The 21,713-nt window shown below is 54.4% G+C and overlaps 1 protein-coding gene across 10 annotated transcripts in view; it reads right to left on the reverse strand.

The window, feature by feature from the left end:
* Positions 1–21,713, reverse strand: part of COL13A1 (collagen type XIII alpha 1 chain) — a 143,740-nt gene that overhangs the window by 64,612 nt on the left and 57,415 nt on the right. For 8 of the 10 annotated variants that reach the window (XR_009559420.1, XR_009559419.1, XM_060286746.1 and 5 more), the window contains exons 3-6: positions 14,323–14,349; positions 11,610–11,645; positions 8,717–8,743; positions 7,539–7,589 (exon numbers count right to left, since the gene is read on the reverse strand). Coding sequence is in view for 6 of the 10 variants with exons in the window: in XM_060286746.1 (XP_060142729.1) it covers positions 7,539–7,589; positions 8,717–8,743; positions 11,610–11,645; positions 14,323–14,349 (141 nt within the window). In the remaining 4 variants the exon portion in view is untranslated. Of the gene's footprint in view, positions 1–7,538; positions 7,590–8,716; positions 8,744–11,609; positions 11,646–14,322; positions 14,350–21,713 lie in introns of those variants that run through there. The other 2 variants (XR_009559421.1, XR_011376809.1) reach the window with 2 other exon arrangements.

Below are 21,713 nucleotides of genomic sequence, written 5' to 3' on the forward strand. Positions count from 1 at the left end.
AGAGCTCCTCACTGCCCGCCCAGATGCTCTGAACCTCGGCATGGGAATGGGATGGAGAGCAAGGACAATGGGGACAGCCTACAGCACGCTGAACTCCTGGACTGGGATTGTCTAAGTCCGCTTCATCTACACAGTCATTGTTCATGGTCACCTATCTAACGATGGTTTGGATATCGGAAATTGGCCTTTGGAATGTGTTTTCAGACCAGAACAGGTCGGATTGCCCACTGTCCTCTCGCCCTGGCTAATAGGGCTCTCCTGGTTGGGTAATCTCTGGATCCCTCAATCTTTGTGGGATGCAGAGCGATCATGTCCATTTTTCCGGAGGTACAGAGTGCACAGATCTCGGTATTCAGGTTGGAGATTAGAAGCAGGTTCACTGGCCAGATTCAGGACAAAAGAGAAGTGCGGAGGTGAGAAGAAGCCTGAGGCTATGCAGACCCAGGGCTGGAACGGGCTGACCAGGAGGTCCAGGGTGATGGAGAGCTACGAAACCTGGGTCCTGTCACTCCCCTTCTCAAGAACCAGCAAGGGTTCTCTTCTGCTCACATGCCATTCAAGGTCAGCCTCACTCTCATCCTGATGCACATTTTAGCTCCTTTCCTGCCTCACCTTCCTACCTACTCTCTGCTTGGGCACCCTGGCTCACCTGCCTTTCAGTGGACACACCACACCTTTCACACGATTAGCTTTCAGCTTGAAGTCTCCCCTTGACTGAGATGGCCTCAGTCTCTTCCCAAGCTTGGGGTTTTGACTCTGGTAGACTGAGTTCTAATCGTGTCTCCACTGCCACCAATGGCTATGTGACTCTGAGCAAATGGCTTAACCTCCCTGAGCATCAGTCTCCTCATCTACAGAATGGGGATAACTGTATACACTCATAGGGTCGTTCAGCTACATCTGTAAAGCCTATTGAAATGCTAGCTGCCATCGTCAGATGTCTGTTAAACTGAACTGAACCTATAGGAGCACCAGAATAGAGCAAGGTTGTCTTTGATCCAATGTCTTAGGATCAATGGAGGTCTGTCCTTGCCAAGCAGTAGTTTCAGCATTGGCCCTTATCCAGAGGAAGATTCCTCTGGGTCCAACTGCTGTAAACCTGAAACACCTCCAGGCTGCTTGGGTCTTCCTTGAAGCTGTGGACATGGATGCCTAGAGGCCTCTGTTTGGGGGATATGCTCAGGGGACAAGGCTGGGTGGGATGAGGTCCCTGCTGCCAGGGTCCAGGCAGGGAACCAGCTGGAGCATGCTGTGGGCCCGGGATGGGCTTGTGGGAAGCATCCCAGAGGGCAAGAGCGTGGAGATGCCACTCATGTACCAGAAGGGCCCCAGGCCTCTGTCCTCTCAAGGATAAGTGATGCTAAGAATAGCACTAAGAAGAAAACCTGGAAACCACCCAGTGTAAACTTCCAGCTACGCTGAATGCTGAGAGGCCTGAAGAAAAGGTCAGGAGGAGAGGATTCCAAGAAACATCTTCAAGTCCCACTCTGGGTAATGTTTACATGGTAGGGATAATCACATGGTTTGCTAATTACAGAGCTGTCCCTGGTAGCAGGACGCATCTCTCCCACCCAGAGCCAAAGCCAGGGCTAACCAAAGCTTTTTCAGGGATCTTGGGAAGAATGTTGTCATTGACCAAATGGAAACTGGGACTCTACTTCCTGGAGAGGTCGGGCCTTGGTGAGGCACTTGGAGAGGCTTGGAAATGGATTTCAGTTTCCATGTCTTCATATCTATACTGAAGGTGGACATCTCTTCCAATGTTTGTTGACCCATCCTATTTATTTGTGAACTGCCTGTTTGTATTCTTTACCAATAATTCCTACTACGTTTATCTTTTTCCTACTGATTTGAGTAGAGCTCTTTGTCAAGAATAGTAACTGAGAGTCATATGTGTTGCAAATATTCTTTCCAATTTGGCATTTATCTTTTTTATGCTATATTTTCTGCCGTGTGGAAGTTCTACATTTATGCCGACAAACATATCAATCTTCTCCTATGGCTTCTGGGTTTTAGGTCATGTTTTTTTTTAAAAATTAATTAATTTATTTATTTTTGGCTGTGTTGGGTCTTCATTGCTGCGCACAGGCTTTCTCTAGTTGAGGCGAGCGGGGGCTACTCTTCGTTGTGGTGCGCAGGCTTCTCATTGTGGTGGCTTCTCTCATTGCAGAGCACAGGCTCTAGGCAGGTGGGCTTCGGTAGTTGTGGCACACAGGCTCAGTAGTTGTGGCTCGCGGGTTCTAGAGCGTAGGCTCAGTAGTTGTGGCGCATGGGCTTAGCTGCTCCGTGGCATGTGGGATCTTCCTGGACCAGGGCTCGAACCCGTGTCCTCTGCATTGGCAGGCGGTGGATGCTTAACCACTGCACCACCAGGGAAGTCTTTAGGTCATGTTTTGAAGGGACTTCCTCAGTTCAGAATTATAAATGTTTGCTCATGCTTTGTCCTCATATTTTATGGCTGCACGTTTTACATCTGAGTATTTTGTTCATTTGAAATTTACTCTGATTTCTAAACTGTTTGTCAGTTGTCTCAGCATCATTTCCTGAACAATCTATCTTCTCTTTCTATTGTGAAATGAAGCCTTTATCATGGACCAAATTCCCAGATGCGTTTGACTTTACTTCTGTTCTATTTGTTGTTTTAATTGCTCTGTTTCTATAATACGTTTTGACGGCTGGTAGAACAACTAAACCCCTCCTCCCCTACCCCCCTTACTCTATGTTTCAAAAAGTTTCTGAAATTCTCATAACTTTTATTTTTCCAAATGAAATTGAATGTTACTTTGTTGGACTCCTAACTCCACCCCCCAGATTCATGGGTATTAGGATCATGTTAAAATTGTGGATAGATTTTTTTGTAGATTAATTTACAGATTAATGTTATATCCTTCTATACAAGTACAAGGGAAATAAGCTTTACACTGCTCTCTAAAATCTCTTCCTTTAATTCGAGGCCAGGGAAGAGAGGGAGCGAAGTGCATCCCTGTTTTTCGGAAGTGGACCTACGTCTATTCCTCCCTACCTTCCTCCTGCCTGCACTTGTGTGGGGTAAAGCAACACAGACAAACTGAAGTTTCTGGTAGGAAGGACGCTACCAGGAGCTCTCCCTTCCCTCTTATCTAACCCCTGAAAGAGGGCCAGTCGTGGATCTGTCCAGAGCCTGCCTTATTCTACCTCCGCTACCCCAAGTCAGTGCTGGCTATCTTTTAAACAAGACTCTGCTGGTAAATGCTTAATCCCGTTGGGGAGAGTGGGGGAGGAGAGCCCTGCTTTGTACAGCATTTGCCAATTTCTGTAAATCTGTGATTCTGTAAATACTCCCACCACAGCCCGTTTTAAGCTTGAAAAGTGATGTCACTGAACGCAGAGTTGGGAGAGGGTGTGTGTGACCCACCCTCGTGAGCCGCCTCCACTCACTCTGACCTCCGGCAGCAAACGGAAGGCCAAACATTACAAGGACATCCCAAATCTATCACCTTCAGATTGAACTCATCTGCCCCCGCACAATCTGCTTCTCCCTTTGGGGAAGGGCACTGCCAGGCACTCCGCTACTCAAGTCCGAAAGATGGGGTCACCTTGAACTCCTCTTTCTCCGTCAATCCCCGTTTTTATCATCACTAAATTCCGTCAATTCCCCTTCCAACATATCTCGCCAGTCCAGCCCTCCCACCAGCCCCACTGACTGTGCTCCAGTCCAGGCCTTGACGATTACAAGTTCCTTCCTGCCAGCCCCATACCTGCAGCCTCTTCTAAGCATGCTCCGTGCTGGAGCAGGAAGGATCAGGGGAGTTTTTTTTTTTTTTTTTTTTTTTTTCCGGTACGCGGGCCTCTCACTGTCGTGGCCTCTCCCGTTGCGGAGCACAGGCTCTGGACCCGCAGGCTCAGCGGCCATGGTTCACGGGCCCAGCCGCTCCGCGGCATGTGGGATCTTCCCGGACCGGGGCACGAACCCGCGTCCCCTCCATTGGCAGGCGGACTCCCAACCACTGTGCCACTAGGGAAGTCCCTGGGGAGCTTTTTAAACTGCAAGTCTGATCGTGTTCCTCCTCAGCAGAACACAATCCAAGGGGTCTGCACTGCCCTCGGGGTAAAATCCTGACTCCTGAACATCGTGTCCTTCATGATCGGGCCCTTGCTCACCTTGCCAACCTCTCTCTCACCATCCTTGCTCTTGCTTTGCTCTGGAAAGAACTTCCCCCATTTCTCCGGTAGTTTACGGGAACCGCTCCTGCCTTGGAGTTTCAGCACTCCTCCCCAGCCTTGGTGCCTGGGACCTCTGTTCCTCCTTGATCACAGTTTAGTTACCTCTTCCTCCCGGAAGCCTTCCCTGCCTGCCCTCACCCCGAGTCAGGTGCCTCCTCATCTTCCACAGCTCCCTAACCGTCCCCAGCTGAGCGCTGACTGTCTGTACTATAATCGCTATGGGATGGCTTCTCTCTGCAAAGGGCAAGCGGGCTGCAGTCAGGTTTTCATCTTCTACCCAGCACCTAGGATGTCGTAGGTGCCTGACAAATATTAATGGAACAAATAAACGAAGAAACACTCAATGGGTGTATTGACCTGGTGTCTCACTGTGAATGAGGGCTGGAAGTTCAGACAGTTCCTCCTGGCCCCTGAAGAGAACCTGGGGTCTCTGGGAAAGAATGAGCTCCCTCTGAGATGGGGGGCATTTCCTAGCCTGGCAGCTGACCTCTCCAGTGCCTGTGGGGCCAGCCAGCATCTCGGGGTCCCAGCCTCCTGCTCAGTTTAATGGGGCCCACCGCTCCGGCACCTTGCCTCACTGGAATGTGAACCATCCTTCTCCAAAGTGCCCGGATGGTGCCCCCTTTGCACGGACCGTTTACGAAGCTGCAAGACAGGAGGCAGGTGGCCCCTGAGAGTGGCAAGGCTGGTTCTCAGTAGCAGCATGTGTCCTAGGCCCTTCCTGGCTGAGTGGAAAGCCACATGTTTCCCATCATCCCGGGCCGCAGAGGGCTTGCCCACTTGACCTCTACCCCTTAATTGCAATCGGTCCCATGGTCTTCTGCGGTCCCCTGCTCTCAGCAGCTCCAGGCGGCTTCCTAGGAGGAGCTAAGGGGGTTGCCCTGGTGTCTAGTGAGGACTCAGCAGGGGCCCCAGCCATCTGGGTGAAGGTCACACACACAGGCCAAAATCCGAGGACACTGGGCTTGATCAAGCCTCCTGGTGCCATAAAGCCTCCCCCAACATCAACACAACACCCACAGGGAGGACTGTTTTTTCAAGGTAAATATCCTTTTTAAACAGTAGAGCTTAAAACGTGGAAGGCGCTGTTGGAGAAAGAATGCTGGCTTTGGAATGAGGCCGACCGGGCCCAAACCAAGCTCCAGCACGGAGGAGCCGTGTGATCACAGGCCAGTTATGGACCTCTGTTTCCTGCTCTGTGAAATGGGCTGGCAGCTTTCCTGGGGGCCGGAGGGACTGGAGGAGGCTGTCACATACACAGGCTTTCAGTGTAGGACCTAGCATGTCTCCTAGGTGTCCAGGAGAGGGAAGCTATTGCTATTACTGGAACAGAAGGTACCCTTCACCACTGGAACCATGTCCAGCGCGGTGGGTATATTGATACACGCTGGGCTGGAAGCAGGGGGAGCTGAGGCCCCCGGAGCATATTCTCCAGAAGTGAGGCCTTTTCAACCACTTCTAGGTCTCCAGCTGACATGACACTGCTGAAAGATGCTGCTAAGAGGCTGTGAGAGGACCAGCCTGATCCACACAAGGGAACATCTGTGGTCAGACCAGGAGGCAGACAGAGATGCTGGCCAAAGGGTAGGGCCTGTATTCTGTGCTACTGCCCTGTCCTCCTAACAGGTCCACCCCAGATTCCGTCCTTGTCGTTGGAACCTGGGGGACTGTCTTTCTCTGTGACCTCCCCATGTCCTAGTCGGCCCCTGGCTGGGTACCCCACCTGGGCTCAGGGCACCCACACTGTGGCTCCCCCAGTACACGAGGGGGCTTACAGCCCAGCGGGACGGTGGCCACGTGAGCCAGAAGCACAGGTGACGGGAACCCCGTGGCTGGGTAGCATCAGGGGTCAGAGTGTAGACTCTGAGCACACGGCCCGGGCTGAGTGTCAAATCCCAGCACCATGGCCACACTCTCATGTATGGCCTTCGGCAAGTCACCCGGCCTCGCTGTGCCCTGCTTTTCTCATCTATAAAGTGGAGGTGCTAATGGTGCCTACCTGTGGAGTTCTCGTGAGGATTAAGTGAGCTGCTATGTGTAAAGGTGTTCGATACTGCCTGCCACAGAGTAAGTGCAAAGTGTCAGCCCTCAGCACTGTCGCGTGCTCTGAGCTGGTAGAAACCTTGCAGGGAAGGCCTGTCCACGCAGCCCAGGCCCCTTCAAGCCCTGCCTCCAGCCCAGGCCCCCGGCCTGCCCGCTGGCCCTGCTCCTCAGCTCCATCCTTCGGCTGCCCTCTCTGACCTTCTCGGCTCTCCCTCTCTGCTCCCAGCTCTCACCATAGCCCCTTCCTGGCTGCAGAGCCGTCAGGGCCTTGCACGTAGCTTAGCAATTTGCTCTCTGACCCCCCTCCTCTCCCTAGTCAGTGGGTAGGAGCCTCCTGCTTCCCACTGAACGCAGGGGAATGGGTAGGGGGCGCGTCACCACCCATTGGGCGAGGCTCTGGGAGCATGAGGCTAGGCTCTGGGTCCCTACCCCTCTCAACTACGCACGGCAGGGCAGGAAAAGAGCACAGCAGAGCATGGAGACTGCAGCCTGTTGCTGCGGGGGGAGCCCTGGGCGCCCGGGGTCCTGCGTTCTAACCCTGCTTCGGCCTCTATGTGTGGGACCCTGGCCAAGCCCCTTCCTCTCCCCAGGCCTCAGTTTCCCCTTCTGAGAAGGTCGTGCTAGACCATGCTTGAGGTCCTTTCCACCCCGACATTTGGCGATTTTATCGAAGTCCCTTGGGTCGGACGCTCTGAGAAAAACAGCCATTCCTCCTTCCCATAGTCACGCTATCTTCCCGCAGCATCGCCCACGCCCCCCCTTGGTCCCTAAGGAAGCCTATCTGAGGGGAAGGCTCTCTGCTTTTCCCCAGCCCCCAGCCACTGGGTGGGGGGGACTGGGACCCAGCACTGAGCACAGAACCAGGGCCTTTGAGGGCGAGAGGCGGGCTGGGCTCTGTCAAGAGCAGGAGAGGGTGCTTGGCTCAAGAGACCTGGGCTCTGGGGTAACTGCTTCTTGGGCTTCTGGAACGTGTCCCCGGGAAGCCGGAGCACGGCCACCACCGCCCTCCCGGGAGAGGAGCCAGCACTTTCGCCCTCTGCCTGTGAACAGCAGGGCCGCCTCACAGCTGCTGTTGTTTCACGGCTACAGGGTAGGGCCTTGTGAACCCTCCCGAGAGGCTGTAACTGAGGTCCGTTTAGTCAGGCCGCTTTCTTTAACATCAGCAGCAGTGAGGCCTGGCCCGTGGTGGCCGTCACACCCAGAGGCGTGGCCAGGACCCGCGCTGGCCCCCCACAGGCCTCCTTACTAACTCACCCATTCCCCCACCCCGAGGAAGGGCAAGAGCCACTTACCGGGGGGCCGCGGGGACCGATGATGGACATCCCGGCATCTCCTGGGGCTCCCTGTGGGGGAGAGAAAGAGGGAGGAGGGGGAGAGGGAGGGGGGCAGGGGTGGGAGGGGAAGAGTAGAAGGGGGCAGCTGGCAGGTGGGGAAGGCGGAGCGGGTGAGGGTGGGTCCCGAGAGCCAGAGGACAAAGCGGGGCAGAGGATACGGGGGAAGATGAGGGACCCAGAGGAGAGGAGATGAAAAGGGGATGGATGGAACATTCGAGAAGGATCGAGAAGGGCAGTGGGGAAGCAGGAGGAATGAAGAGAGAAGTGAGCAAGAGCATGTGGTGTGGGGACCAGGGAAAGAGGGCAATGGGGCCCAGGCCAGAAGCGGGAGAAGAGGATTCAGTGCAGTGATGGGCAAGAGGGGGCCCAGGGAGGGATGGGGAGGGGGGAGGGAGGGAGAGAGGAGGCCTCAGCTCAGCCATGGCTGCTGAGGCCCCAGAGGCATCCCCACAGGGCCCTGCTCAGGATGCTCCCAACCTGCCCCAGCCCCAGCCAAGTTTCACACCCCGAGGTCTTCTTCCCCAGCCCCAGGTGGCCACACGGCTTCACACCCTGGCCCCGGGCTGGAGCTGCTGTAAAGAGAGGGTGGGGAGAAGACACACACTTGCTGTTGGGCCCAGCAGCCCTGAGCCTGAAGGTGGGAGCTGCCTTGCCTCCTAGTCCTGGTGTGACTAGGTGTAGGTCTGGGTGTTTCCCTGGGGGACTCTCTCTGGAGCAGCACAAATAGAGTGTCTAAATCTGAGGGACCAGTGAAGGGCTAGGGAGGGGCTAGAACCAGCTACACAAAACAGCAGTTGCTGCTCTCCTTGCCTCTGGGAAGGGTGACTGCCTAAGGCTGAAATCAGTGCGAAGAGGCCACATGCAGCCTCTGTGGGCAGGGGACACCCCCTCAGACCTCAGCCAGGGAAGCTGGGACCCTTAGTCCAGGAGTCCCAAGACTCCTGCCCGATGGTGTGGAAGCTGTTAGGAAACCAGGCTGTGAGAGGCTGCGAGGGCAGAGCAGGACGAGCTGGCATGCTCCGCTGGGGCCTGTGTGCCAGGAGGAGGGGATGGGGGCCTCTGGAAGCCCCCCCAAGAGTCCAGGAGGTGGAGGCAGAGGCTGGGGTGGCAGTGCGGAGGGGAAAGTGTGGACTCACCTTCTCGCCTGGTTGGCCCTTTCCTCCCTGTGGCGGCCACATGCAACATGGAGTGCAGGGAAGAGACAGGGAGGGAGAGAAAAAAGAAAGGATGAGAGAGAGGCGCACACACACAAGAATTCGTGTTAATGGCACAACGACCCAACACAGGAAGTCACCGTGAAATAAGAAACAAAACAAAACACAGATGCTGACAGATGACAGGTCCTGAATCCAACGAGCACAGCACGTGGACGGCTGGTGTCTCAGCCTGAGGGCCGGCCCCAGCCAGATAACTAAGAAGGCAACAGTGGCAGGAGCCTTATGAGGCCCCCTTGCGAGGTGTGTGTGTGTGTGTGTGTGTGTGTGTGTGTGTGTGTGTGTGTGTGTGTGTGTGTGTGTGTGTGTGTGTGTGTGTGTGTGTGTGTGTGTGTGTGTGTGTGTGCGCGCGCGCGCGCGTGTGTGTGTGTGTGTGTGTGTGTGTAGGAGCCGTGGCCCCAGGGGTGGCCATGGGAGAGACTTTCCCAAGGACTCTGTGGTGAGGTGGAGTCTAGTTGTTTTGAAGGTCCGACCAAATACCAAGCACAAAACTGCCAATAGATGCGACAGGAGTCGTTAGGGGTGGCCAGGCAAGATGCGAGGAGGGACACGGGAAGACAGATAGAAGGACACACACACCTGGGGGATGGAGGATGTGGCCGGGATGCAGAGGAAAGTGGGTCACGGCCAAGGACCCCTGCGCACACAGTGACCAGTGGATAGATGGCCCCAATCCACCCTCATTCGTGGCAGCCCGTGGAGCCACCTCTGGTGGATCATGGGAACAACGCAGGCATTTCACACCCACTGGCCACCCCAGCTCTTATCAGGGGGTCCATGCCAGGGCTCCTACTGGGCAGCCAAATGGGTCCATTGTCACAGTTAAAATAGCACCAGCAGCATGAAAGCACCAAAGTGGTTTGAAAATAGCTTTGTGTAGAAGGAAATGGGGAGACCTCCTGTGGCTCTCCTTCCTGCTCCACCGGAGGCTCAGGTGGACATTTCCCCGGCGGGGGACACATCCACAGGGCCCAAGAAGGAGGGCAGGAGCGGGTAGCCCTGGAGGGATTGCTCTGCACTTTGCAGGCTTCCCTGCAGGCCGGGTAGACTCCTGAAGCTGACCTGTCAGGAGCAAGGACTTTGGTGTCTTGGGTACAAGACCCAATTCTGCCCCAATCCTGGGCAAACTGAGTCTCAACATGCTCACTGATAAATGGGATCTCGGAGGGCTACGGAGAAGAATGTGCCTGGCCCAGGCCCACCCACAGCTAGCCTGTGAGAAAGGCGGCTGAATGCGTCTCGCTAATCTACACAGGGAAGGACCCAGTGACAGCCTGGGGGACTCAAGGTTTGGAGTTAGAGAACTGAAGCCTAGAGACAGGGTCAGGCAGGAATTGCACGGTGCTGTGATCTGGGACGTGGTTGGACAGTTGCACGTGGGGGTGGCCCAGGGCTCCCAGCCTCCATGTCTTGACAGACAGTTCTTGGGTAGCCCTGGGGAGCTCAAAGCTCTGTGACATGGAACACTTGTCCTGAACCTCTGAAATGTCCCAGGTCCTAGGCCTAGGACTGCGGCTTCTTCCAAAGGATCAGACCCTCCGTAGAGCTGTGATGCCAGTGGAGGGGGCCTGGGCAGGGTGAGTTCCATTATCAAGGTCAAGAGCACAGGTCTGGAGTCAGACTGCCTGGATTAAAGTCCCTGATCAGCCACTTCCTAGACCTGTGACCTTGGCACAGACACTTAACATCTGAGCCTCAGTTCTCTCATCTGAACAGTGGGGTAGAAACTGGGCCCACCTCATGCAGTTCTCGTGAGGGCTGAATCAGATGATGTGTGCAAAGCCCTTAGCACAGTGCCAAGCACACCAGCAGCACTTTCAAGTGTGAGCTATGATTTGGTGCCTTTTCTCTGGGCACTGGGTTCACACCAGGTCAGCAGACTCACACAGGATGCCATACCCAGGCCTAAGGCCAACCCGGCCCAGGAGGTGAGGTTACCAGGCAAAGCATGTGAGTGACATGGAAGGACGGCACGGGGCAAGTTGGGGCACCGGGAGCCAGGGTGGAAGTTGAGGCTGGCGGCTGGTGGGGAGTTCGAGGTCAGACGGGGAGAGCAGCTTGGGCCACGTCCTAGACTAGGCTGGGGGGTGGTGAGGCCAGCGTGTGGCCATCATTGCCTTAGGCTGCCACCAGGTGCTGCCCATTCCAGCCCCTCGGAGGCTAGAAGCCACCCGGAAAAACCCTGGTGCTGGGACCTTAAAGCCTAGCACCAACCTTCCCATTTCTGAGATACAAGCTCCCTATCAAATATGCCCTTTCATCATCTTATTGTTTTCAGCAGGAAACGATGAATGTTTTAACCCCCAGCCTCCTGCTGAGGATTTGGAGGCCCTGCCTGGAAGCAAGCCCTTTCTGCATCACTAGCCTCTGTCTAGGGAAGATGCCTACGGAGCTGGCTCCACTGCAGTTTCTGTAGAGCATTTTCTGTTTGCATTTCTTGCCATCTTTCGCTACTCTTGCCGGGGAATGGTTGCAGGAGCAGCTATAAATCTGGGGGTGAGCTGGCAGCCTCGGGAGGTTAGGGAGTGGAGTGGGTGGGAGTCCTCAGTAGTGACTGGCGATTAGCTTTATTCATGCCATCTTTGGATTTTTCCTTTGCCATGGCAGTTCTCTGGAGAGTAAAGCCATATAGCAAGATCGGAAGGATTGGAATAAAACTTTTCCCTCCTCCTTGAAGCAGACTTGGGTGGGGGAAGGGAGAGGTCCGACCCCTCCTTGGGGTGGGGTAGGCAACGCCTTGCCATGGTCTGCAGGACAGGCCGGCACGGGGAAGCAAGCAATGGCCACACAAGCAGGCACAGATGCTCCAACTCACCACACGTCCAGGCATCCCAATGGCACCTTTGTCCCCCTGATGGAGGCAGAAACATACAGATGTGACTGGAGCCAGGCCAGCACGTGAAGGACCCCATGGCTAGCTACACACCCAAGACCTGGTTTGCATGGGCACTTGGGATGATTCCCAGGCGTCACGTGGGTGAACTCGCCCCTTTCAGTCCCACAGACTGTCTGGCCGCATCCTCGTCACGCGGAACTAGGCACGGGGCAGGGTGAATGAATGGCAGCTCCCGTGTGACAGATGGGCGAATCACTTCCCTTGGTCTATCTCTGCCAGAGCTGGGGAGCAGCGCCCACGTCCCCCAGCTCCTCCCCAGGCCCTGTGTCTGCGAAGGCCACCAACAGAGTCCTGCCCCTCCTCACTGCCACAGCCAGGCCCCACCCCGTCCCGCGCCAATAGTGTGCCCTGTGGGTTCAGCCGCAACAGGAGTTTCAGCTGCTGAGAGGGAACGGCTCTGTTTTGCAGCCAGGGGTTACATCTTCTCACTCTGGAAATCTGCTTATTAAGTTTTGTTCCTCCCTCTTTTGGTAGAGAATATTTTTTTGCAATCATATATGTGCAGACCCATAAAATCTGGGGTGGGGCTTGGGGTTTGCCAGGGGCCTGGAAGGATGGAAAACAACAGGGGCTGAAAATCAGACGGTGTTTGTCCCGGCAGGAGAGAGCTGGGTTTGTGGGTTCCCCTGAAGGGTGGGCATTTCTGGGGTGATTCTGTGTCTGCTGATCTCACTTAGGCAAAACGTCCTGAGGGATGGCTAGCATCCCAAGAGGTATGTGGACGCACCAGGGAATAGCAACCAGCTCTGAATTAGGCTACTGTTACATGTACACTGTCAAGACCGAAGTGTCTTTAGTAAACCATTCAGACTTTGGGAAAGAGTGGCAGGGTTGCAGCGATACGTGGATATCTGTTTTATATATATATATATATATATATATATACACACACGTGGATCTGTTTCTTGAACCTCCCTGAACATCCGGATCTCTCCCCCGGGACTGCTGGGAGGATGCCAAGAGACAATGGTTCTGGAACGCTAACTCCGGGTGCCTGGCACCTGGTGAGTGCTGTGTAAACTGCGTCTACAGGTAGTGAGCCCAGTATGGCCACAGGCAAGTGATTTTTATAAGCACGTGTGTACTTCACACTTTTGTATTTCACAAGAGACCAGCATCCGCAAATCTTTGTGTGGGTCACTCCCAGGTCCCTGTGCTCGGAAGCACGAGCAGGACTGTGACCCTCCCTGCTGAGGACGACAGGCCTGCTGGTCCCAACAACCCACTCACTCTTGGGCTTCTGAATGATACTGCAGGATGTGTGTTTTGGTTTCTTTTCATTTCTTTTTTAAAACTAATGTTCTTTGCAGTCCTGGCCATAAAATGCTCGGGTTAGGGGCTGGCATGGAAGGGCCAGAGGCTGAAAACTCTGTGCGGCAGCCCCTGCTCTGAGAATTGCCCCCAAATGCTTTTTAAAGGTGGACATTGTCAGAAAAAAACAAAGTCTGCCCACATTCTCCCAGTCAGCTGATTTTTCCCCTCCTTGGATTTCATGGGACAGAGTCCTCCGTCCTCCTTTGCTCCAGGGCTCGTACTTGCTGGGAGAGTTTTCATTTTCAAGGGCTAAACATTTGCCCACATGCGTTTCATTAAAAAAGTCACTGCTGGACATGAATTCTAGAAGCTGCTGGTTTAGTCAAGAGGTTACAGTATAATTCATGTCTAAAAGAGGAGTAACTGGGATAAGAGGGATGCACAGAAGGCTCTGGAATCCAGGGGGTGTGGCCTTCAGTGCAGGGAGAGAGGGCAGCCTGGTGCCAGCCCTGGCTCGGCCTCCACGCCCACCTCGGCCCTCTGGCTGGCTACAGCATCTCGCCTGAGCCACTACCCATCCAAGGGCCCGCAGTATCCGGTACTCAATGCCTCTACGCCCCAGGCTACACCCCACAGGGCAATGCCTTTGAAGACTTTAAAGATAGTCCTCAAATGTCGAGTACGGACAGCAGGAAACAGTAGTATGGGATGGTATGTGGTAACACGGGACCTCAAACAGGTCTACAGCTGAAGCTTGGACAATCGGACAAGCGATTGTACCTATCTCTGTTTCCTCATCTATAAAATGGGCATAATAATACCCATTTCATTGAGCTGGTGAGCAAATCAAATGTATAAGGAGGGATTAGCAGAGTGCCTGGCACCTATGAAGGTCTCAGTGAGACATGGCTACTAGTACTATTGATCCTTTTGTCCCAGAGTCCCCATGGTTACTCGACCCAGCCTCTCTAGCACTCAGAAATGGTAACTGGGGGGAAAACAAAGTTTTTGAGTCTACTCTTACCAGAGGACACAGGACAAAGCAGGGACAGTGGCCTTCGACTAAGCTGGTGCCTCCCGGTAAGGAGGACACCCAGTAAGTCAGGGGACTGCCTCCCCATCCAGCCCCCCATTATAGGGCCACCAGCATGGAAGTCAGGTGTGGCCCCGGATGGGCCTGCATGAAGTCATTTGCCTGCCTGGGCCCCAGGAAAGGTGCCAAGGAGCTTCACCCTCAGCTGTAGGTTAGAGACGCTGGAGAGAGGCCTCCTACCCAGACACACCTGGAGGAAAGCAGCCACCCAACCTCTCCCGTCCTTGGATTGAGAAAGAGCCCGTGAGAGAGGTGCAAAGGAAAAAAGAAATGAAAGCTACTTACCGGGAGGCCGGGTCTTCCAGCAGGACCCTGAAATAAAGGGGGAAAGAGTGAAGTTTAGGAAGGTCAGGGTATTGTTCCACAGAGCCCAGCCAGCTGTGTGACCTTGGAGTCACTTGTGCTCTATAAGCCTCTGTTATTTTATGAACAAAATGAAGAGAGGGCCATAATCACTAAGCTTCCTTTCAGTTCTAGCATGCATTCACTCACTCATTCATTCATTCATTCAGAAAAACAGTTAGCAGTGGTCTCCTCCGTGCCAGGCTCAGGGCAGGTGCAGGGAACAGAAAGACAAGAATGTCCCTTCATATCTCTGTCCCTCAAGGATCATCAGGGCTCTAGGGCTCACCGGCATGTCCCCTCTCTCTGAGTCTCTGTGCCTCAGTGTCCCCCACTCATGTGTGTTGGTCCTGGCCTGGGAAAGGGCCCAAGGGGCTGGAGCTTGGTCTTCCCTGTCCTACGACACAGGGGAAGCTAGATGCCAGCTCTGATGGAGCCGGTCTGCCTGGGACGCTTCTGCTGGGCCTGCCCCATCTGAGCCGATGGACCATGGCCAGGGAGCAGGGTGTGGGAAGGGTGTGGGCCTCTCTAGGGGGCCTCTTGCCCTCTATTGGGATGGTGAAGGGGGCAGTGGGACTTCCTTCCTTTAATGCCTCTAACTAGCTTCAGGCCACCCCTCTCTACAATGGGTTGGCGCTGGCAGTGAAGCAGGAGACTCGACCCCACCCTGTGTGGCTCCAGAAGTCTGCCTTCACTGACCACAGCCATGTCTTTCTCAAGCTCTTTTTTTTTTTTTCTTTTTGCGGTACGCGGGCCTCTCACTGCTGTGGCCTCTCCCGTTGCGGAGCACAGGCTCCGGACGCGCAGGCTCAGCGGCCATGGCTCACGGGCCCAGCCGCTCCGCGGCATGTGGGATCTTCCCAGACCGGGGCACGAACCCGTGTCCCCTGCATCGGCAGGCGGACTCTCAACCACTGCGCCACCAGGGAAGCCCCTCAAACTCTTTTTTTATGACCCTAGGACTCCTGCCTAGCACAGTTCTGGGTATAGACTAAAGACTCCATACGATGGATCTGAAATCCCACTGAAAAGAGGAAAACATTCAAAAAAATGTCGATCATAATAGATATTCGCATAGTAATATGCACAGGAGGGGGCTCAGGAACAAAGCAGCTTCTGAGAAAGTCATGTGTTTTTCACTCTGGCCCCCAACTTCCAGATGGATCTGATACAAGGGGGCGGCAGAGAAACTGCTCTAGGAGCTGCCTGGTGAGGTGTCATGGGGCGCCGTGCGGAGTGGGAGGACCCCCTGCGGAGAGCTTCTGGAGCTGAGCCCCAGCCTGGCACGGCCGGGGCCTGGGGTCAGGAGAGATGCAGTCTTGGTGTGGGAGAAAGCAGCAGGCTTTAGGTAAGTGCAGTGCTCTGCAGTCAGCCTGCCTGGCCGTCACTGACTAGTCGGTGACTTGGGGCAAGTCGCTTGGCCTCCCTGTATCTCAGTTTCCTCATCTTGTAAATGGGAGAACAATCATATCTACCTCTCGGGACTGAATGAGATAATTTGTGTAGAGCACTCAGCACACGGGCCGGGGCCGGCATGGAGCGAGCGCTGAATGCTGCGATCATTAGGAAAGAAGAGGACTGGCCGGGAGGTGCGTGGAGCTGGCCCCTGGTCTAGCCCTCCAGAGGCTCTGCCATCAGGTGAGTTTCTCTCCTTCCAGATGTCCTGCTCTTCCCATAGACCCACAGCGGTGCCAGGAGGGGGTCTCAGGGTGCCCACCTGGAGACAAGTCCATCTGCCTCAGGGCTGCTGAGGCAACGCAGGCAGCACCAGGAGTAATGCCCCTGGCACCACCCCACCCGCCGGGTCCCTTGCTCCTGAGGACATCCCAGAGGTGGGGGCGGGGGTGGGTGATGCCCCCCAGAGGACCAAGCTCGGGGGATGCTGGTTAGCGGCCCCGTGGGCATGCAGCCCGTGCCCACCCTTTCACTCTGCTTTGCCCCCAGGCACTAAAACGCAAGCTCCCAAGGCAGGCAGGGCACTGTCTGTTTTGTTCACGGATGTGTCCCCAGTGCCTTAAGGAGCGCTGAGCTCTTAGTAGCTCCTTAATTCATGTTTGTGAGCGAATGAACCTGAGGGCGGCTACCACAAACCTGGGGACTCAGCCCCTTCTTTCCCAGCTCTGCAAAGACAGCTCGGGCACCCAATGTTCTCAAACCAGAGCTGTAGCACTGAGCCAGTCCCCCTTCCTGTCATTTCTAAATGCTATCAGGGAGTGGGCCAACAAGCGGCCACCACCTCCCTCCCGTCCCAGGAGGCAGACGGGCCTGTGGGGAGTTCCCAACCTCACACAGGGGGTCTAACCCCGATAGGGACAGAAGGGCAGTCTACCCACTGCTCCTGTGTACTGAACAACAACATCACCTGTACGCGGGAGGAACTTCTCTAGGGTCTCAGCACCAGGGAAAGCTATGCTTCACCCAACAGCCAGGGGTGCTCCCACCTTCCTGCCCCCTGGCTCTTGTAACAGCTCTGCTTCCCTCTTTGCTCTGACCACCAAGAAGCTCAAAGCTGCGTCTGTGGCTCATCTGCGCAGGATGTTGTGGTGTCATCAGCTCTGGATTCTCCTTGTTTTCTTGCCTCTGCTCTCCACACTCCCCTCCACTGTTTCCTTATCTAGTTTGTAAATAACCCCGAAATGTTTCTTGGAATAAGGTGGGGTAGAAATAAAATGAAATCGTAAATTAATTTATAAAAATACAAAGAATAATAATTTCTTCCTGAAAATTAAAGACTTGTCAGAATCTTTGGGGATCATCTAGGGAAGTCTTCTGTTTTTAGAATTTAAATGAGTTAATACATTCTAAATGGAAAAAATATATACGTACATACACACATATATGTGTGTGCATAATATATATACATATACACATATATACATATACATACATATAATTATATATATTCCTTACAACACCTGGATGAGTCAAGTACTATTACTACTCCCATTTTATAGATGAGGAAACTGAGGCACGGAGAGGTAAAGTAATTTGTCCAAGGTCACACAGCTAGAAGTGGCAGAGCCAGGATTCGGACCCAGGTGGCTTCCCTCCAGAGTCCATGCTTGAAATCACTCAATTACACTGCTTCCATAAAAGCACATGAGCTCCTAAGACATAGTAAGTGTTAGCTAGTATTTCAGCAAGGATCATTTTCAACCAGGGCTGGCAGCTGGACATCAAACATTTCCTTATATTCCTTCGGAGAAAGAGACATGCATACTTCCCTTGGTCATCTGCTTCAGTCTCACAATTCCTGTAATTAAGAAATTCTCTTAAATCTAGTGCAGGGATGGCCAGCAACTGTCAGCTTGAGTGCAGACTCCAGTGGATTGGTAGTGACTGAGTAAAGCATTCTGTTAAGAAGCCTCTTAATTGATTAGCGATGTCTGCCATGGACAGGAGTGGTGGGGTAGTGGTGGGCCCCACCGCTCAGATGATTCCTGCTGCTGCTTAAATCTATCCTCCATGGTTGTGTTATCTAGGCACTGACCACAGTAACCAGTGTCACCCCAGAGGTGCCCCTGAAAAACAGAGGGTGGCAGACAGGCATTGTGACCAGCTGCCATCTCCCTCTCCCTGCCTCTGGCTGGCGGCATTCTTCCTTTGCGGGAAGCAGAGAGAACGGGCTAGGGGGTGATTTCCACCCCGGCCAGCTTCCCATTTCCTCCTCATCCTGCCTTGTGGTTTCAGCCAGAGTTGGGTGAAGACTCAGGCCTCTTCTGCGTCAGGCTGAGAATCCAGGGAAGCTACCTGGGCTCCTCTCCCTCAGTCCATGGGAGTGGTGGCTGGGCCGGCAGGGACTGTGAGGAGAGGCTCACATCCCGCCCCCGCCCCGGCCCCGATCTGCTCTGCACTGCAGAGCCCCCAGCAGTGACAGCACCCTCCCTGGCTGGGGAAAGTTGTGGGGTGAGGCCAGCAGAAGCTCTCAGGATGCTGCATTCCTGGTGAGGGCAGCCCTCAAGTCAGGCAGGGACCCAGAGCTGACTTGGGTTAGCCCCGCAGCATGGCTGTGGGAAGGAGGTATATGTGGAAGGTCCCTGGAATGGGGGGAGGTGAGGACCCTTTTTGGCTCTGTCACAAAGAAGGGGAAAAGCAGCCCATTTCCAGCAGGTGGTCTGTCGAAGTTTCCTATGGCAGAGTTTATTTTGGAAGATTGATGACAGGAATTGAGATCTGACGTCCAAAGCATGGATGATAAATCATCCCTCCTCTTTTCAGGGAACGACAGGATTTTCCTCCCTCTCTGTAACTGAGCAGTGAGCGAGCTGGGCGGGATCGTCAGCCCAGGTTCAATGTGCCTTTCAGGACACAGATGGAATGGAACATCATGGTCTTGTTACAGCTTAGGCGGCTGTTCTTGTTGGTTCAGATCGAGAGAACAGCTATGGAAATGACTTCTCCGAGGAAGGGACGATGATAGGGCTGCTTTCATTATCCTTGAGAAGGATCTGATGTGGAGGGCTCGGCCCTTTCAACTCCGATACCCAGCTCCCCCGGCGACCTCTGGGCCTTTTGTTGGGATATCAAATGCTGTCCTCAGAAGACATGCCCCTGTTCTCTGGATCCATTACTTCGAGGAGACGGTCTCCTCGGGCTCTTCTCAGGTTCTCTGGAAATGGCTCAGCTCCCCCGCCCTGCCTCTGGCTTTAGGGTGATGCCAGGGGAAGGAGCCCGACAGGCTGCCTCTAGTTTGTGTTGTTTCCCAATCTAACCTGCTGACATCATTCTCTTACATAAACCCCCTGCCACTACCACCAACCACCACCTGCCCGAAGTGATCTGGCAAGATGGAGATGCCCACTCGGCGGTGCGGACACCGCATCCTCAGAAGCCGTCCACGCTTAGAGCCGCTCACCGACCTGTTTACTGAAAGGGCAGGGGACTTTCAAGGACCAAACCCGACCAGAGATGATCTCTTTCTTCTTTCTAATACCAGGTGCTTCTATGACTCCACTTGCCTCTTTGGGGGACAAAGGAGCAGGCTAACAATGGGGCAAACCAGCCTTTCAGATTGCAACTGGGACGTGTTCTGCCCGGGGCACAACTATGGTCTGGCCCTGGAGGCTGCAGAGGTGGGTGGAAAGCAAAATGACTGCCGTGTCAACCTTTTGGAGGGACCCTGCAGACTTCAGTGGAGGGTATAGGGGCCTCAATCCCCCCACCCAGGGCCCGGTTACCAGCAGGGAGCAAGGTCTTTCAGATGCGTGAGACCAGGCTTCAAGGGAGTACTTACAGGAGGTCCTGAAAGAGAGAGAGAAAATGCCGGGGTCAGTGTCAGTGCCATAAGGGCTGCTTAGAAGCAGCGTCCAAGAATTCTTCAGCTGAGGGGTTTCCATCTGGTCTTCGAAGTTTGTATTTTCCTGGCCCACTGTCACCAATATAATCTCTTCCCCCTTTATTTCATCTCTGTATTTTTATCACTGGATGAGAAATCCAGAGGTCTGGGCCCCAGGTGCAGCCAGGCCGGGGCCCTAACTTCCTGAACTGTCCTTTCCACACCTCAGCTTCCGACCCCACAAAACGCGCTCCCTGGGACCCGTCCCAGGTTGGGCACACAGTGGCTTTGCCGAACACAGGGCGCTGGGCACCAAGGCTTTTTGCCAAGGGTCAGAGTGTTACAGAACCTGGAAGCTGTGATTATCAGCATGCCCGTTGTCTCTCCACGCTCACACGAAATGCAACAGAAAACAGGCAGGAACAGAAGGGGCCAAAGGAGGTTTCTCACGGGGTTCCCCGCCTGATGTTTATCAGGCCTGTCCTGGTTTCTGTTAAGCTCTGAGTCAGGCTTTCTGCCCTCCTGGGTCCGCTGCCCACTCCCTCTTTCTCACCGCCCGCCTCTGTGCCCTGGCCCTACCCTCCCTCCAAGCTCTCTCCTTTCTTTCCTCCTCCTTGTGGCCACTCTCCCTCCTCCCTCCCACAGGCCTCAGCATGAGCCCTATCTCATTAGGACAACAGCGGCAGCGGCGGAGAATTACAAATTCAAATGGTCAGCAAAAGGGGCAGGAGGACGGGTGGGGAGGTAAGGGAGAGAAAAAGCGGCGGCTGAAAGATAGCAAACTGAAAGGCATTTCTGCAAACGTGAGTCACCAAAGCCCCAGGGCCCGTGGGATTCCCAGCTGGGCCCGGTGTGTCTGCCCAGCCCCTGGTGACCTGGCCACGTTAAGACAGCTGCTACTCCCGTCGCTTCTTTTATGCTCAGCCAATAAAGACTGCTTATGTTTCCCCTTGCTCTTCACATTCCCAAAGCCAGCTTCCTTCTCTGCCTTCATCTGCCTGTTTCTCCATCCTGGTCCCCTTCCAGCAGGAAACAGCCTCTTTCATGCTGGCCTCTGTCAAGCCGTCACATTAAGGGGGAACAAAATGTTTTAAATTAAAAAAAAAAAAAAAAGAGTCAAGGGGTGTAATGCCTGGATGAGGAGGCCCCAGGCGGGCCGGCAGTGAGGTTTCAGAACAGCGAGAGGGAGGGAGGTCAAGGGAGGAGGGGACATCTGGGACCTATTAGGCTGAGGGGCAGGGGAATGTCACCCAGAACCTGAAAATATCCTCCAAGTGCACTTGCCAGGGGGGCCAGCCCAGCTGGAAGGTCCGTGCCTCTTGGTGGGGGGAAGTGTCCTCGTGAGAAACATGCTGGTGACAAAGTTCAGCCCACGGCAATTTGGGGACGGTTTAGCCACATGGAGAGCAGATGTCCTGACCCGCCTGGGCTCCCAGAGCGTACAGTCTTGGTGGTGGTGGAGGTGGGGTGTCCCTGGTGACACAGCAGAGCCCTGGTGATGGCCCGGCCCGCTGTTAGCAGCCTCGGCCGCACAGGTATCACCAGGTGTTGCCGGGCAGCTAACGTGAGACTTGCCACTCAGCCTAGTCCCTGAAGGGCAGTTTGCTGGGTCCTCCCAAGGGATGTAAATTCTACTGGCGATTTCAAGGTTTTTTTTTTTTTATAGCCCCATCACCACCGCTGCACACACTTCTGTGGTCCTTTACTACATGCCGGGCACAATTCTAAGTGTTTTCCACTCCAGAGAAGATTCTGTCATGCCTACCTTGTAGATGAGGAAACTGAGGCACAGACAGGCTAAGCTTCTCCCCCAGGGACAAGCCGCTAGTAACCCGCAGAGCTCCTGACTCTTCATCCCACTGCCTCTCTCCATGCCTCTCACTCAGAAAGCAACTCACTTCACCCCCAAATCGCCCACAGACCTGTTCCCTCTCCAATCCTCTCCCCTGGATGCCTGCTGTGTTCAGCCTCTGGCTCCTCTCTCTGGACCCAACCCTCTCACCTCTCTTTTACGGGCCCCTTTTTCCGATGCAAAGGAATTTGACTCTGTCAAGCTCTT

Source organism: Globicephala melas, chromosome 16 (assembly GCF_963455315.2).
Source record: "Globicephala melas chromosome 16, mGloMel1.2, whole genome shotgun sequence".
Taxonomy (NCBI): Eukaryota; Metazoa; Chordata; class Mammalia; order Artiodactyla; family Delphinidae; genus Globicephala; species Globicephala melas.